Genomic DNA, 15,917 nt, shown 5'->3' on the forward strand with positions numbered 1-15,917 from the left:
TATTGTTGTTCAGACCTTCAATTAACATATATTGTGAACCAGATGGTGAATCAGAAAACAGATCAAATATAAAACTTGAGTTTAATCTGTAATCTGTCTTCATTCTGATCAGCTGAAGCGTCAAACGACTGATAAACAGTGAGGGGGCATGTCAGCTGTCAAAAGACCTCCGTGAAGGCTGCTCTCGTGTATCCTCGCTCATTTCTCCTCAGAGGTCCCTCCTCCTTCCTCGCTCCTCGCTCCTCAGAAATAAGAGCTTTGGGATGGCCGTCAATATGGCGCAGCAGAAAAACCTTGGGTTTAAGAGAGGAGCGAGGAGCGAGGAGATGACAAATAAGAGACTTGGAATGTACCCATTGTTGGAAAGAGAGGATGTTTTGTCCGATTCTTAGTTTTTACAATAACAATTAGAAGTTTATTTAGGTGAAGGTTCAGAATGAGGGCCCTCAGTTAAGAATGGTATGTGTGTACATGTGCATTACTCACATGTAGATTTCTGGTTTGTAATAGGGTCACTAGCCTCTTCCCCATACATGGCATAAACAGTGACGGTGTATTCAGTGCGAGGGGTCAACCCATCCAGCTCCAGCTCTGTCACTACATCTGACACCTTGACCTTGCAGAAAAGGACACAAATGCACACATTACAGCATTTAAAAAGAAAATTTAAGATTATCAGCTGCCAAGTTGCTTTGCAAGCATGTATCTTATCATTTCTTTCTTTTTTCCATCTGTTACCTCCGTCTCGTCAAAGTTTCCATCGTCTGTAAGCGGTGCATACAGCAGCATGTAGCCAGAAACTCCATCCACACTGTCCCATCGCGCTTTCATGGTGCTGGGAGTCACATCTAACAGCTGGAGAGCCGTCACTGTGGGAAGGGCCACTACACACACACAACAACACACAGTTCATTCGAGGAGGACTCATACTAATATAAAAAGTATTTTCAGTTTGTCTTGAGTAAAAACATTGTCTTGTCATCTTGGATGCTTTTATCTTCATCTATCACATTTTCAATATGACTGGATTCAATAGCTGTTAAACCTTTAAGCCATTATTGCCAACTTTTGATCTCAAATGTTGAATGAAGCATTGGAGTGAGGTTTTGTGTATCGGTGTGTAAAAATATACTTACAGGTTGTTTCTGATCCTCTGAGAGCTTCACTTGCCTCGTTTGCATACACAGCAAACACAGCCACCTGGTACTCAGTGAGAGAGCGGAGATGCTGTAACACCGCTGAAGTCTCACTACCGTCCACTACCGCCTGGGATCCAGGAGCCAGAGTTGGGGGACGGAGGAGGACATGAAGGATGGGTGGAAAGGACAGAAAAGAGAGATGGTGTGCGGAAATAGAATGGAAGAAGGAGGAGGGAGGTTTGGGGTGGGACAAAGAATGGCAGGAGAAAAAAAAGGAAAGTGGGGCAATACATTGGGGAAGATTAAAATGACATATATAAAGGGGAAAAGATAGAGGAAGGCGGGGATGGAAAGACAGATAGGAAGAGAACGGTGGAACACAATCGATTCATTGAATGGGATGAAGCACAAACGTCTAAAGCAAAATTATCTGTATGGATTACAGTTGTGATGCAGATTAGCTGAGCCAGCTGGAAAGGTCTCCGTAAACCCAGCTGGCAAATAGATGTAATGTTTTTTGTGGTCAAATCAAGCAGGTGCCTCTATCACCCAGAGTATAATTTATAGTGATCCTTCTTAACCTGCACGGATGTTCAGGCAATTTGTGAATGGAGGGATGAGAGCGAGAGGTATGGATGAATGATACCGACAGCATCTCAGGAGAAAGAATGAGCTCCATCTAAACACTTGCCTGAAGCACCCAGATACAGTACCTCTCATTGGTGTAGTGCATATGATGGGAAAAGAGCTCCTTGAATCTCTTGAACTCAATAGGACCGTGTTAGGTCTTCCTTGTGCTTGCCTATGCAATGTATAGTTCTCAGATAGCAATGAACTGCAATATGTGCTTGCAATGACATGAATATTTTTTTAATTATATGTAGTGATACATTCTAGTGTTTGTTGACCCCCTCAGCTTGTCCTGAATACATTTAAACTTAAAAACGTTCAGAACAGTAAATGAGTATTTACCTCCTGTGGTTCTCCTTCGCTATCAGGATAATAAAGCACTCTGTATTTCTCTACATGTCCGGGGGCGTGGCTCCATGAAACCCGAAAGCTGCGGGCCGTGACTTCTGATGTCACCAGCTCAAGTGGCGCTCCTGTCTCCTCTGGAGGATGTTCTAAAGAAATAAAAAGAGAGGAAAACAGAAGGACCATTTTTTTAAAAACCAGATTGCATCAGATTACATAAAATTACTCCCAGTGAGTTACTTTTTGGTAGAAAAAATCACATGTATTGAAAGGATGTTGTGACATACAATAAAAGCACATATACTGGATTAATAGTGTCACTTTAAGACATCCTATTTCTTGTTTTATTATCCTGTATCTCTATTTACATATAAATTGGGATGAAAAGAGTGAGAAAGAGGAGCAGCATGGAGAAAAAGGAGGATATATCTTATAATCATGAACATTTTGTATCCATCTAAATACCCATGACTTCATTCACACCCCAAAATAAAAACCCTCTCTATGGCTACGACCACCGTGAGGCTTGCCGCTTATAATCCAGTCAAGCAAGGATGCATTAGGAAGTGTAGTTAACTTGGCTGGTAAAAAAACTTAATTTGCCTCTTTTAATCAGAAGAGGTGTAAGTGCTACCTCTAGCTTGCACAGGCTTACTTTTATTATTTGATCTGCACTGAACGTGAACTGCCGCAACTATTTCTGCCACTTTTTCATGTAAACAACCATGAGTGACACGTTTGAGTTCCCACGCGGTCCAACAAAGCTCCATCCCAACCACTTTTATTCTAGAACAACCCTTACGCTGTTTGATATCCTTGTCTTGCTGCTCCACTTGTTCACACACAATCTTGGTCAAACCCTGTACAATGGAGCTCATGACGTTGAAGTCGGCCACATTGTAGACATGCGTGTTGTCCGGCTCTGAGGCAATGGAGAGCAGCTCATTCTCATCAGCATTCTTAACACCTGGGAAGAGGAAACATATCATTTGTTCTCATTGCATTCAGAGACAACAGCAGTATTATTAGTGTGACGCCACACATTTCATACGGGAGAGCAACCCAGAATTCTCAATCAAGGGAAGTCTCAAAACAATTTCCTGAGGGTGTGGAAGTTGTTTTTCCCATTGCTTGATGGTATAGATCATGAGCAATGCTGCTGAGTTGTATCTTTACAGTGTGAACTCTTGTCTTATCCTGCATAATGACCGATATTCTGTCTGTCTCCCACCTATGTGCGTTTTGTTTTTGTTTTTGTTTTTGTTTTCATCCATGACCCCCCTGGCATAAGAGGCAGTCTCTTATTTTACCAATATTGCTGCAATATTGCAGTTCAAAGCCTGGTAGCTTAGAAATAAATCACCTTTCTCCCCCTTCTTTCTGTTTATTTGTGTAATGGTGCTGGGTGCTTTATGTCTTTATGTTGAATGTCTTTTGTTTGTCTTTGTCTTATTGTAAAAGAGAAGTGTGACTGCTAGCCTTGATAACTATTAGACATATAAAAGCTCTATAGCACAGCAGGAGAGTAAATTACTAAGAAAAATCAGTTCAATGAAACCTAATTGACATGATTTAAAGAGACAGGAAGGGATTTAGTATTCACAAGTGCACATATGTTACTCTTGATTATTGATTATTGTCTTTAGCAGGGGTGTGTTTGTGTCTCCTCTCACCAATAGCAAACAGCTCAATCCCAGCATTACGCAGACTCTCTGCAGGAGGTATGACATCGTCCTGGGACTTCCCGTCTGTGATGAGGATCCCAATCTTAGGTATACCCACCCGGGAGCCAGACTCCTGCTTGAAGCAGTTCTCCAAGATATAGGTCAATGCCAGGCCTGGAAAGAGAGAGAGGGAGAGAGAGACAAGAGGGATGGAGGAAGAAGACAGTGGGAGAGGGTCCAGGGTGGATGGAAGGAGAAAGTCAGACAAAAGGAAGAAAGTCATTTAGGAGAGGGAAAAGGAGGGATGCAGTTGGAGCAAGATGAGCACAAAGAATAAGTATGTGTTTAGAGCAAAGTTAAAATTAGCAAAATAAAAAGACACCGGCTTGAAACTTCTTAACAAATGACCAGTAACAGCAAAACAAACCAGCAGTATCAGAAAAAGCCAGCACCTGTGAGAGTATTTCCTCCTTTGTATGGCAGGTTCTTAACAGCGTCAATGACAGCATCTTTGGTGGAGAAACCATTTAGATGCCACTCTATCCTGGGATCACCACTGTACTGAGCCAGACCTACAATCACACACACACACACACACACACACACACACACACACACAATGTATAACTTATATTACAACCTGTCATTTGCAGTAACAAAGGCTAATGTGCTAAATTGACAAATATGAATAATAAATAAAATAGAAACATGGACACAAACCTATCCTTGTTTTATCGATGCCAACATCAAAGGCATCGACCAGATTTTCCAAGAACATGCGAACCAGCCTGAAGTTGAGCCGACCGATACTCCAGGAGCCGTCCACCAGGATCACGATGTCTGCAATGGCCTCAGTGTGGCAGACAAACTGATCAGCTGCAAGAAGGAGACAAGTCAGACTGACATTAATGTTAAACTGACCACACTTATTCATGTTGAAAAGATAACTTCGGTGAAAACATAATATTTGTACGTTGGTCAAACTCAGTAAAAAACACAATAAATGCACACGTCGAGTCTGCAGGTTTCAGGTTGTCTTTATTGATAAAACAAAACGAAATTGCCAAAAACAGAACAAAAAATATCATTTTAATTAATGTCAAATATAGACAAACCATTTCCTTTGCATGCAGACACAAATACAAACACCAACCGCCATCTTGAGAGGCTCCTTTGAACTCTTCAGTAACCTCTTCTAATCTCCTCTTCGTGGAATTAATCTCTTCACACCTTGTTGGATATTAAGTCATTTTTCATTTGAAAGAAGGGAAATCTACACCTGAAACCTTCCACCTGAAAGTAATAGTGAGGATGAATATGAGTCAATATTGTGGACTCAAACACACACACATATTCATTAGTTCAATTATCATAATGACATAACTGCTTATGATGTGATATCATAAAAAGTAGTATAAACCCACTTCAAGTTGCAACATGACAGTATCTGCCTACAAAAGCAATATATACTGATCAGGTTGAAGAAAGGTGATAAAAGAGTGTGCTGACTGGAGGAAATGAGTATTAATCATTTGCATTTTAGTTCACAAATGTACGTTTAAAATATGAAGACAAAGACTACAGAGAGGAGAGATACCATATGAGTAAATGTAGATGATTCAACTGCTGCTGGTAATATTCACCAAAATCACAACATAAAAACAATTTCTCATACTCTGACAACAAATGTTAATGTTGTGGCTCAGGTGCACACTGGATAATTGCAATGCCCTGGGTGAGTCCCTTGTGTTCCCCTCTCTGTACACTGTCAACTATCAACTGCAAAATAAAACAATTGAAATAGCTTTTTAGTGGCAAAAGGGAGAATTTCCTCCCCAGTCTTATGGGTATTTTGTCAGACATCCACACGAGCATGAAGTGAACAGCAACACATTAAAATAAAAACCTGCTCCGGCTTTGTGTATTTTGGCAAGCAATATCAAGTATATGTAATATTTACTGTACCACTTGTGCAATCATGTCAAGCCAACACTTTTTCAAGATTGAAATTCATAAAAGTCACATTGTGTAACGATGAGCCACGCAGGAATTTGTCTCAAGAAGTGATTTTCCAGACAGAGCCTTTGGTCTGCTGTCTGTGTCTGTCTGACTGTTTGAACCGTCCATCTGCTGCAGACTGCAGAAGGAGGAGAGAAGAGAAGACCGCAAGGTCATACTGGTTTGGTTCTTTAAATTTGCAAATGCAGAGCATAAAAGACTGAGGTGCTATTATAAAATATTCCTTGGGTAATGTTTTGAACAAAGCAAGAAGGTTATAAATATGTCCTGCAGAGATCAGGTGTATACTGGTCACAGGCCTTTATTTCGACCAAATGTCCCACCTTTTTTTAAAGAGGAAGGAGCACTCTCTCAAACTCTGTATATGATGGCCATTACAGTGGCCTACATGGGATGAATCATTTTGAATTGTTCAACTTGGTGTGAGAGTTTCAGCAAAATGGCAAAAGGCTGAGAGGTCAAAGAGTGAAAAGATGATTCTTTGTAATTTCCCTTCTTACAAAACAAACACGCATGGCCTTTAAACAAACTCTAAGGTTCCATCCATCCATCCATCCATTTTCAATACCGCTTATCCTCATTAGGGTCGTGGGGGCGCTGGAGCCTATCCCAGCTGACATAGGGCGAAGGCAGGGGACACCCTCGACAGGCCGCCAGTCCACATGTAGGGACATACAACCATTCACTCTCACATTCACACCTATGGGCAATTTAGAGATCAATTAACCTGCAGCATGTCTTTGGACTGTGGGAGGAAGCCGGAGAGCCCGGAGAGAACCCACGCTGCCACCTCCACACAGAAGGACCGCTCCGGAATTGAACCCGCGGCCCTCTTGCTGTGAGGCGACAGTGCTAGCCACTACACCGTGCAGCCCACGGTGGTGTAGTGGCTAGTGGCTGGTGTTAATTCTAAGGTTAAAGAATAGAAAGAAAGAACCATGACGGAGCACCAGAAAGGCTTCTTTAAAAGTGATACACACTATTATAAAAAAAACTGAGAGAAATTCAGGGGTTGTCTGTATCTATAGTAACTGCGGTTGAAACTATGGGTAAATAGAGAGACAAGGAACTTAATTATTAAGGAAGAGGGAACGTGGGGTACTGTCCAATGTGAAAAGCTATCAGGAGAGATAAAGGACATGGTAAACAGAGGATTAGAGGGTCGTAATTACAGCTCGCTGGTCATTCTCTATTCTATTGTGGTGAGAACGTCCTTCATCTAGGCATAACACTGGTGTTTTACATGAACCAGTAATCAAGGTCCTTCACGTTATCCCTGCTGAATTTAGTTGGATAACAATGGTCATTTTTCCCTTTAGGAAATGTTCTTTCTGCCATAGTTGTTATATAGTTTGAGAAACAACTTCCAGAATTGCCAAAGATAGGTAATCCATCTCAGTAAATATGACTGTTATTTCATTCAGTGTGTGGATTGCATTATGTACGGTTGTCCATCAGTCACATGACAGGACGGATAGATGGAAGACTCTGCTAAACGTTTCAAGCTTTCATGTATTTTTGGTAGGAATTAGTAAAAAGTGAAGTCCTTCTTTTCAAGCAACAGTTGATGTAATGTAAAATGTAATATTTTTCAATGGTATTTCCTCTTTAGGTTTACATTTTCCTGTAACTGCAGAATCTATTTGAATATCATTTGGTAATCAACTGGTAATTCTTTTACTGAAATTTGCTCAGTGTTTTGGAAAAAGAAACAATTTCCACATCAGAATTAATTTAGCAATCACGCTGCAAATGTCTGTTAAACAGACACATAGACACAAAGAATATAGTTAACGGAGACAATGGTGTTTCCCTACCAACAACGGATGTCAGTAAGAAAGCTTCCATCATCTTCGCACCATAGCTCTCTGTCTGAGAGCAACACAATAGCTTCTTCTAGCCCATCAGCCTTTCTTCTTCTCCTCATTTTCGCCACCACTACCTCTTCCCCCCTTTTCCCTTCCTGCCTAAACGCCTTAGCTGTGGGTCAAAGTGCAGTTACTGGGGGATCAGTGTCACTGTGCTCAGATGGGGGAGGAAAAAGGTGTGAAAAAGAAGAAAGGGAAATAATTGAAGCAGGAAGAAAAAAAACAGCCAGAGGGCAAAACTGTGTATTTGGGTTTGATGAAAGACCGCAGAAATATCAGATTCCAAGTCATTCCTTCGTCTGGGTCTATTACTCCCGTTCTTCTCTGCATGTCTCCAGTCCACGACCTCACTTTGTCCATCTCCGAGGCTCTCATGGAAGACGAGCTGTGTTTGACTCGGATATATTTCTTAAACACTATTCTAACTAAAACAAACTGCCATGACAGAGACATGTCAGTCACTATGATATACACGTGTGTGTGTGTGTGCGTGTGTGTGTGTGTGTGTGTGTGTGTGGGACCATCAAGTGCTGACACATTCCCAGTCCTATTAACAGGTCTTTTAATGGACATTAAAGGTCAGATGTGATGCTAGGATAAAGAAAAGAGTAAAAGGGACACTTGCCAACACTTATTTGGACATAACCAAGTATATAAGTCATGGGATGACATATCTGTAATTGAGTAATTTGCCAACATCCAATGAATTGTGTTTAACAACCTTTTCTGTCCACTGGCAGAAATAATCCGACAGCGGTAGAGCTTGGCTTTCTTCTCTCTCTGCTGGAGAGCATATTGCACCTCACATTTCAGTCAAACAAAGTGACGTCTTTGTCTTCAAGACAGCAACCAAGTATTTAGAATGGCATGTCGCAGAGGGTTTCACCGTGGATATTAAACTAAACGACGTGTTTATGTTTGAAAGCCAACTTTCTCTGGCTTAACTTAAACATCGCTCAAAAATCGAGCAAGAAAACAGCGCTCTCACGAGCTTGAGCGTGTCGGTAACACAGCGAATACGTCTGTGTTTAAAAGGATGGCTCTGTTCTATTTAAGTGTCTCAGAAAGCCATGAAAATGTCTGCCAAATTGCATAGAGACATTGTAAATTATATTATTTACACCTTTTCCTACTGGGACATGTCTTGATATCATCGGCCATACGGGCTTATTGAGAACCTCATTCACAATGAACTTTCGTGCATGTTGGCCCCGAAGGACAGACCTCCACTGTCTCTTTGAATATGAATAGTGCTGAAATCATGTTCATTTTAATGGGTTACACAGAGAAGGCACAACACCAACCAGCGCTGGGGTGGACCAGTGCTGTGGCCTCAAACATTTGATGTCATCAAGCTGACTTTGCAGCTTTGCATCTATGTCTAACTGATTGTGAACCATGAGGTTGGCTGAACTACATCCAAACCGTATATATGCATGAAAGCACATGATTAGAAAAAAGGCACTGCCATCACCGAACCTATTTATATTTGAAGACTCAATTGGACAAGCACGTGATTAGACCAACTGGTCCAACTGGTGTTCATGAGAGAGTAAGCAACCACGTTGTACAACTCAGCACACAGTGCAGTCTGCTGTGTAAAAGAAGTCTGTGGCTCCTAGACAATTGAATTAACTTGTGTGGGAGTGTAAAAAATGGGTTTTAAAAATGTGAGCGCAACAATGGAAGCCACTGTTGGAGAGCTGCAACTTCTAGCAGAGAAAAGACAGACATGCAGCGACATAGACGGAGAACCGAACTGGGAAGATGAAATGGACTATAATAGTATAAGTCACAGTAGTCGTAAAACACGCAAATAAAGCACACAGAGGTATAAACACATATCGGCGACATGTTCTCAAAAAAACTGGGAGAATAATGCATGTACAATACACATATTCAAACATACACTCTGGTGTAGTTTAGAAAATGTTTCTGTCGTCTCCCTCCTCGCTCTCTCTGTTTTAATTTTTTTTAACAGTAGTTCTTCCGAGCCGACAGTGTGATGCCATTTAAATCTCTCTCCAGTTAAAGTTAAATATCCGCCGCCACTGTGATTGCGTTTCAATGTCTGGAATTAACATTGAGAACATTGACAGGCATGCAGATAGATGGATATTAGCGGCGACAGTCCCCACATTAGTGAGAACAACTCTCGTATTCTCTGTTTGATTCCTGCGCGAGTCGGCTTTTATAAGAGAGCACCCAGGGTAATTAATTACAAAAATAATTGGACATTATTCACAAAGAGTTTTACACAAGTTGATATGTTGTATTTTGACGTATAAATCCACTCAGTAACAAATCCACTTCAATGACATTATTAAATAAAATATTATACAGTGGGCGAACTGCCTGTTTTTTATGGTTACCCCTGTAAAATGTTTTCTCAATATATCACCTCAGGAAGAATAGTAATATGATCTATTTCTCCTGCCTGCTGTTCATCCCATGGAACCTAATGTTTCTATATTTCCTGTAGAGAAAATGTCCAGCTTAAATCAATACAGTCTGGTCCTTTCCACCTCCTCTGCTCATGTGTCGGTGTGCTTCCGAAGTGTTATGCCAAACTGAGATGAAAATGTTGATAGCATTTAAAGAGACAGACACAATTAAGGGAAAAACTGATCTTGATGGATAGTTTTCCATATCATAACTTATTACAGCTGTTTAACCACAAGTGCTAAAGAATGAGGCTGAATGATTTAAATAAATATATATTGATATTGCAATTGTGATTTGTGATATTAGCCGGAATTAGAATATTATTATTATATTAATATTATGATGATTTTGGTCTGAATTTTGCAGGGATCGGTACCAAACAAATATGTTTTCTTAAGTCTGTAGAATATGACTTAAATCCAGGACGTCTCTGCAGCACCTGTATAATTTAAAAATGGTATTTGGACACACATTTCACAAATAATGTGCCTCCTGTGGTATGAAAATTAGAGGAGGCTGTGATGTTCAGAGCCAAATGGTGCAGCATTTATTCTCGTTAATTTGTAGTTATCTGAAGACATCAAGGTTACTATATCTTAACCCTTGCTACCAGTCTTTTTACTAATACTCTATAAAACTGTATTGTCTATCTTTATCATGCTCCCAATATGTCAGGGTTGTTGATCTTTAAGAAAGAGCATTACCTCATGCCTTCATGACATTAAGTTTGGATGATTACAGTTAACTTGTTCGTCATAAATGCTGATGGAGATCATGTGATATGATCCAAAACTCCTACTACTGTTCAAATGCATGTGATATGAATCAAACTTGCAGAAAAGCTACTAAGTGAACCTCAAGATGCCAATATGTTGTCTTTAAAACTATGGCATTGGCATACATCAATAGACCAATGAGACAAACATCTGGCTACTGCATATTGTATTGGCTGCAGTGGTAAAAAATAATAAGTAATAGTACTAGTGACCATCTCAATGTCACCACAATCTGAGCATGAAGCCAGAGAGCGGTTTTAGCGTGCCTGAAGCAGGTTGTTCCTCCCAATAAACACTAGTGGCAAACACAAGCTTCAAAAACAAGATTTTCTTTGTTTTATTGGCGTGTTTATTCAATCAAGAGACTGAGATTGATACACCTGTCGTTTGCTCAGTGACCCTAATAGCAACTCAGTAAGGCGCAAACATTCATATTCATGTGTGAGTCCCGTGGGCCTGTGTGTGTCTGTGTGTATGTTTGTGTAAGTAATGGGATCCAGTGGGTTTTAAGGTGTAATCCGACAGCTGTTTTTAGGCGGTGTGTGTCGTTCCACCAGAGACTTTTCCCGTCTTGGCCTCCTGATCTTTAATCCACTGTCTTGTTCTTTTCCACTTCACTGAATACACAGACAGTCTGACAGAACAAACTCTATATGTATGCTGAAAGCCAAACGTGGCCTATAAACTGTATCTCTCTCGACCTCAGAGTCTGTCGCTCCGTCTCTACCTGTCTGTGCATGCCTAGCCTTGCTTTTTTCCTTCTGTTTGTCTTCCTCTAATCTCTCTGTCTGATACACACTCCCCGACACACACCCACACACACACACACACACACACACACACACACACACACACAGATGCACTGTGTAGGTTTTTCTATTTCGAAATTTGAGTCCCTCTTATCATGTCTGGTTATTTTTTAGCTCCATGCACACATTGTAAAATCCTTAGAGACAGGTGTGGCACTCAAACTAGGCCTTTTGTGTCACTATTCAATACAATACTGGCTTACTTATTAGTTTTGCAGGAGGAACAGTTTGCATGCCAACCCACCCTCTGTTTCTATGTTGAAGTTGGTCTTAATCGAGCACCAGCAACTATTTATTTGACAAATGTATATAATCAACAACTCATCATGAATGAGTCAGGAAACTAAACTAATTATTTTCTGCAGCTAAACTAGTTATTTAGAGACACTGAAAAAGCATGGACATGTATGCAAAACAATGATTTGTGCATAATCCACAAATGATACAGTACAATTGTTATGTATGTATGTATGATTTGCTTTGTCAACCACAAAGAGTAAAACATTAGGATCACAAGAGTGGGAAGATCAAGGAAACAGAGGACCGGATTTACAAGATAGGAAAGAAGGCTTAGGGGACAAAAGAGGTTAAGAAAGGGAGTCAAATAAAGTGGACAGATAGAAAGAGTGTTAAAGGGGATACAGATGGGATGGAGTAATGGGGCTAAATGGGGATAGAGGAGAGGAGGTAAAGAGCTCTGTTTAGCTCTGCACTCCTGCTCTATATGACACATGCATTCATATAGAGTGCAGAGCTAAACACTTGAGTACAAATAATGAACAGCAGAACAGAAGAAGAGGAACAATGTGTTCATTTTGAAAGGGCCTTCTAGGTATATTTTGGTTCTAAATGCGTCACTTCTAATGAGAAATATCGTTTGTCAAGCTAGATATTGCATTTCTTTAACACAAATCGTATCCCATTGTAGGTATTGCAAGTGTTGTGAAAGTTAAACCCAATGTAAAAATGTATTGTAACATGTAGAGGGATTTTTGCCACCAACACATTGTTTTCAATTTGGCTTATTCCCGGTTCAACTTCATGCGCAGTGGACTTATCTCTGTCGCTCGTTCCACAGCCACAGTGTGATATAACTGCTATGTGTGACCATGAAGAGCGAGAGAAGAGAAGCCATAGCTGCGGATAATCAGGGAAGGAGTGGACGCTAATTATTCTATTGACCTCTGCACTTCAGGAGTCCTTGCAACTAATGGCCAAAATGCTATTAGCACATCCACACAGAGATGCACTTGTTAGCCAGTTATACAATTAGCTCAACAGCCATGAACCCCCTCACTTAATCGAGGACAAGGACAGAAGTCTGAATAGCACGAAGGCCGCACACATACCGCACGTCCAAATGAGCAATGGCTGATCTGTCTCTGAACGCACATCCAACGTGTGTGAGGATGATATTTCTTCAGCTCCTTTCAACAGGAATAATTCAGCAGCTGGCAAATGTCCAAAACAAAAAGTAAACACAACTTGCCATGATGGAAAAAGTGTTAAGCAAGACAGGACAAATGGAGACGAAATGCGAATCTCTGGAGGACATTTAACTATTTTCTCTTGAACACAAAACTCCAGGTAACAACTTTCACATTATTTGTGAATCACATTTACGACATAAATCTACAATGCTTTTTAGCGATGACGCACATGTCTGGCTCTTTTTGCTCTCAAATGGAAATAAGTGATGTAATGTTAAAAGGCATTCAAAAGGAACTGATAGCCTCACTTGCCAGTTAGTGTGTAGCCTGCAAATACTTCAACGGGCTGCATGTGTTGTCTCCTTTCATTTGTGGTATCGGTTTTGGCCTCCTAACTCCGTCTCTCTGGCTGTTTGTCAGCCTAGTCACTAGTGACACATCTTTCTGGCCACAAACCTTTGACATCCTGTGCAGCCACTGAGCATCACACTGACTGAGTGGAGGCTATAAATCAAATTAAATATAGGGGGGAAAAAATGCACAGTGAAATGGTAATGGACTAGTTTTCTGACCACTCAAAGCACTTTAACACTACATGACATCATTCACCCATTCACACACTGATGGGAGGGGCTAAGGTTCCACCTGACCAATGGCAGTAACTAACATTCGCACACATTCATACACCGTAGGCACAGCTACGGGAGCCATTTTGGGGTTAGGTGTCTTGCCCAAGGACACATCGACGTGGGCTAGCGGAGCCGGGGATCGAACCACCGATCCTCTGAATGAAAGACGACACCTGCTCACCACTGACCCATAGCCGCCCTTTGACTAGAAGACGCCCCATAGTCGCCCCTGAAAGAAGACGTCTATAACTTAATTCTGGAAACCAAGAGGGCAGTAAATAAAGCATGGAGATCGAGATGGAGAGAGGCAGACTGCATGAACGTTAAAACTTGGAATTGATAAATGTGGAAGGATGAACACACACACATACACACACCTATCTAGAGAGTGCCAACACTAAAATAAATGATAATGTTAGGAATTAAGGTTGGCTATATTTATAGAAACCTTGGCTGGCGTGTGTTTGTTACCCACTGCAGATGTGACGGGTACTAGAGGACTCTTTCCGTCTCGTTCAATATCAGAGTGGTCAACAGAATCTCATTGGCCTCCAGTTCAACTTTACGCCTGTCCCTTGGGTTCCAACCGTGTGTGTCTGCCAGTGTGAGCGCCGGTTTAAAGCTTTAGTCAAAGGGTGACACTCGGCTCACATCCTATTAGTTAATATGCATTGGAATAGGCACCGTAGCATCGGCGAAAGAAGAGGCTTTTTCCACAAATCAATGTTAAACTTAAATACATATAGACAACTTCTTCAAAAATAGGTCAGGTAACAACTTACTGTCTTAGTGAGAAAACAGGAATTGTCTCCTTGAAGCTTTGATTAGAGAAACCAGTTCTCAGTTACAGTGGGATATCTCTTAGATCTTTATGGTCTGCAGGGCGACCATCATCTGTTTTACTACCGGAGGCTACTGACCGACATTTGTAACAACTACAGTCATGGACAAGCCTACAGTACACACACACACACACACACACACACACACACACACACACACACACACAACGCCTCTGATTTAATATTACACAGCTGTCCAAATAACTTCTACTATTTTTGAGGAAACATTGTTTAAGCCCAATTTCTAATGAAAACATATTACTGTCTTGCACAAGGGACCGCGAATGGATTTGTTCTTGTTTTAAGGCAGACAAAGATATTTATTGTCATTGGCTGTGTAATTCCTTACTGTCTTTATTTTGGCAGAAACTTAGATGAACCAACAGTCAATAATGGAATAAAATCTACTTAAAATAAATATATATATATATTATTTGCCAATTATCCCTTGTATTGTTCCGTTTATAGTAGTTTTCGTCAAAGAAGCCTTTCACAATGTGTTTTAAATTTATTAAATTTAATTGTAAACTTTTTGGTTGGTAAAAATGTCTCATTCAGTGTTGAAGATATAACTCCACTATTATGTCATTTCTGGTAGCAAAAAGCCAAGATGTCAACGGTCAAAACCCAAGATGGCTACTGCGTGGGTTGTTGAGAGATTTCACTCGAAACCACAATTGTGAACCTTATTGTGGCACAAGAGAAACATAACTATCTATACAATTGAATTGGAAATCCATCAAGTAGTCACCAAAGTCAGTGGGATTCATCCTCTGAAGATTATGAATGTTTGTAAAAGAAAAGAAAAAGTAATCCATCTAAAGTTAAAGATATTTCAGTCTGGACCAAAGTAATGAACAGACCAACTGCCATCTCTAAGCCGTGGCGCTAGCATGGCTAAAAGAAACATGAAAAGCTCAAATGGGAGCACGGTTACCACAAGATACGCTTTTGAAAGTTTCTCTAGGCGTTTAACCAAAATGGAACCACTGAATCAAGCAAACAGAGAAGGCAACCTCCTGAATGGATGTCAAATGGCCCCATGAGAACAAGCATTACAAAGAATTTGCTCTGTCTGCTTACGGTCTAAACTGGAAAGAGTAGATGTTGATGTTTTGGCACATTGGACTGTGAAACTGACGTATGAATGTTAAGTTCTTAAAACACCATTTATTAATGCAGCCAGTTGAATAAGGAGTCCAGAGAGACTCTTTTGTTGGCAGAACTGATGTGGAAAGTGAACGTATGACAAACTTTACTGTGGCACTCCAGCTGGCGAGTGGCTGAAAATGTAGCTTTTTTAAAATATATAATTATTGAT

At 40.6% G+C, this 15,917-nt stretch overlaps 1 protein-coding gene across 1 annotated transcript in view; it reads right to left on the reverse strand.

The window, feature by feature from the left end:
- The window catches only part of col14a1a (collagen, type XIV, alpha 1a), a 107,932-nt gene that overhangs the window by 73,138 nt on the left and 18,877 nt on the right, over positions 1-15,917 (reverse strand). The window contains exons 6-13 of the mRNA XM_034554304.1: positions 4,499-4,654; positions 4,231-4,350; positions 3,788-3,952; positions 2,917-3,081; positions 2,112-2,263; positions 1,137-1,266; positions 739-884; positions 487-616 (exon numbers count right to left, since the gene is read on the reverse strand). Coding sequence (XP_034410195.1) covers positions 487-616; positions 739-884; positions 1,137-1,266; positions 2,112-2,263; positions 2,917-3,081; positions 3,788-3,952; positions 4,231-4,350; positions 4,499-4,654 — 1,164 coding nt within the window. The remainder of the gene's footprint in view (positions 1-486; positions 617-738; positions 885-1,136; positions 1,267-2,111; positions 2,264-2,916; positions 3,082-3,787; positions 3,953-4,230; positions 4,351-4,498; positions 4,655-15,917) is intronic.

Source organism: Cyclopterus lumpus, chromosome 16 (assembly GCF_009769545.1).
Source record: "Cyclopterus lumpus isolate fCycLum1 chromosome 16, fCycLum1.pri, whole genome shotgun sequence".
NCBI classification, from domain to species: Eukaryota; Metazoa; Chordata; class Actinopteri; order Perciformes; family Cyclopteridae; genus Cyclopterus; species Cyclopterus lumpus.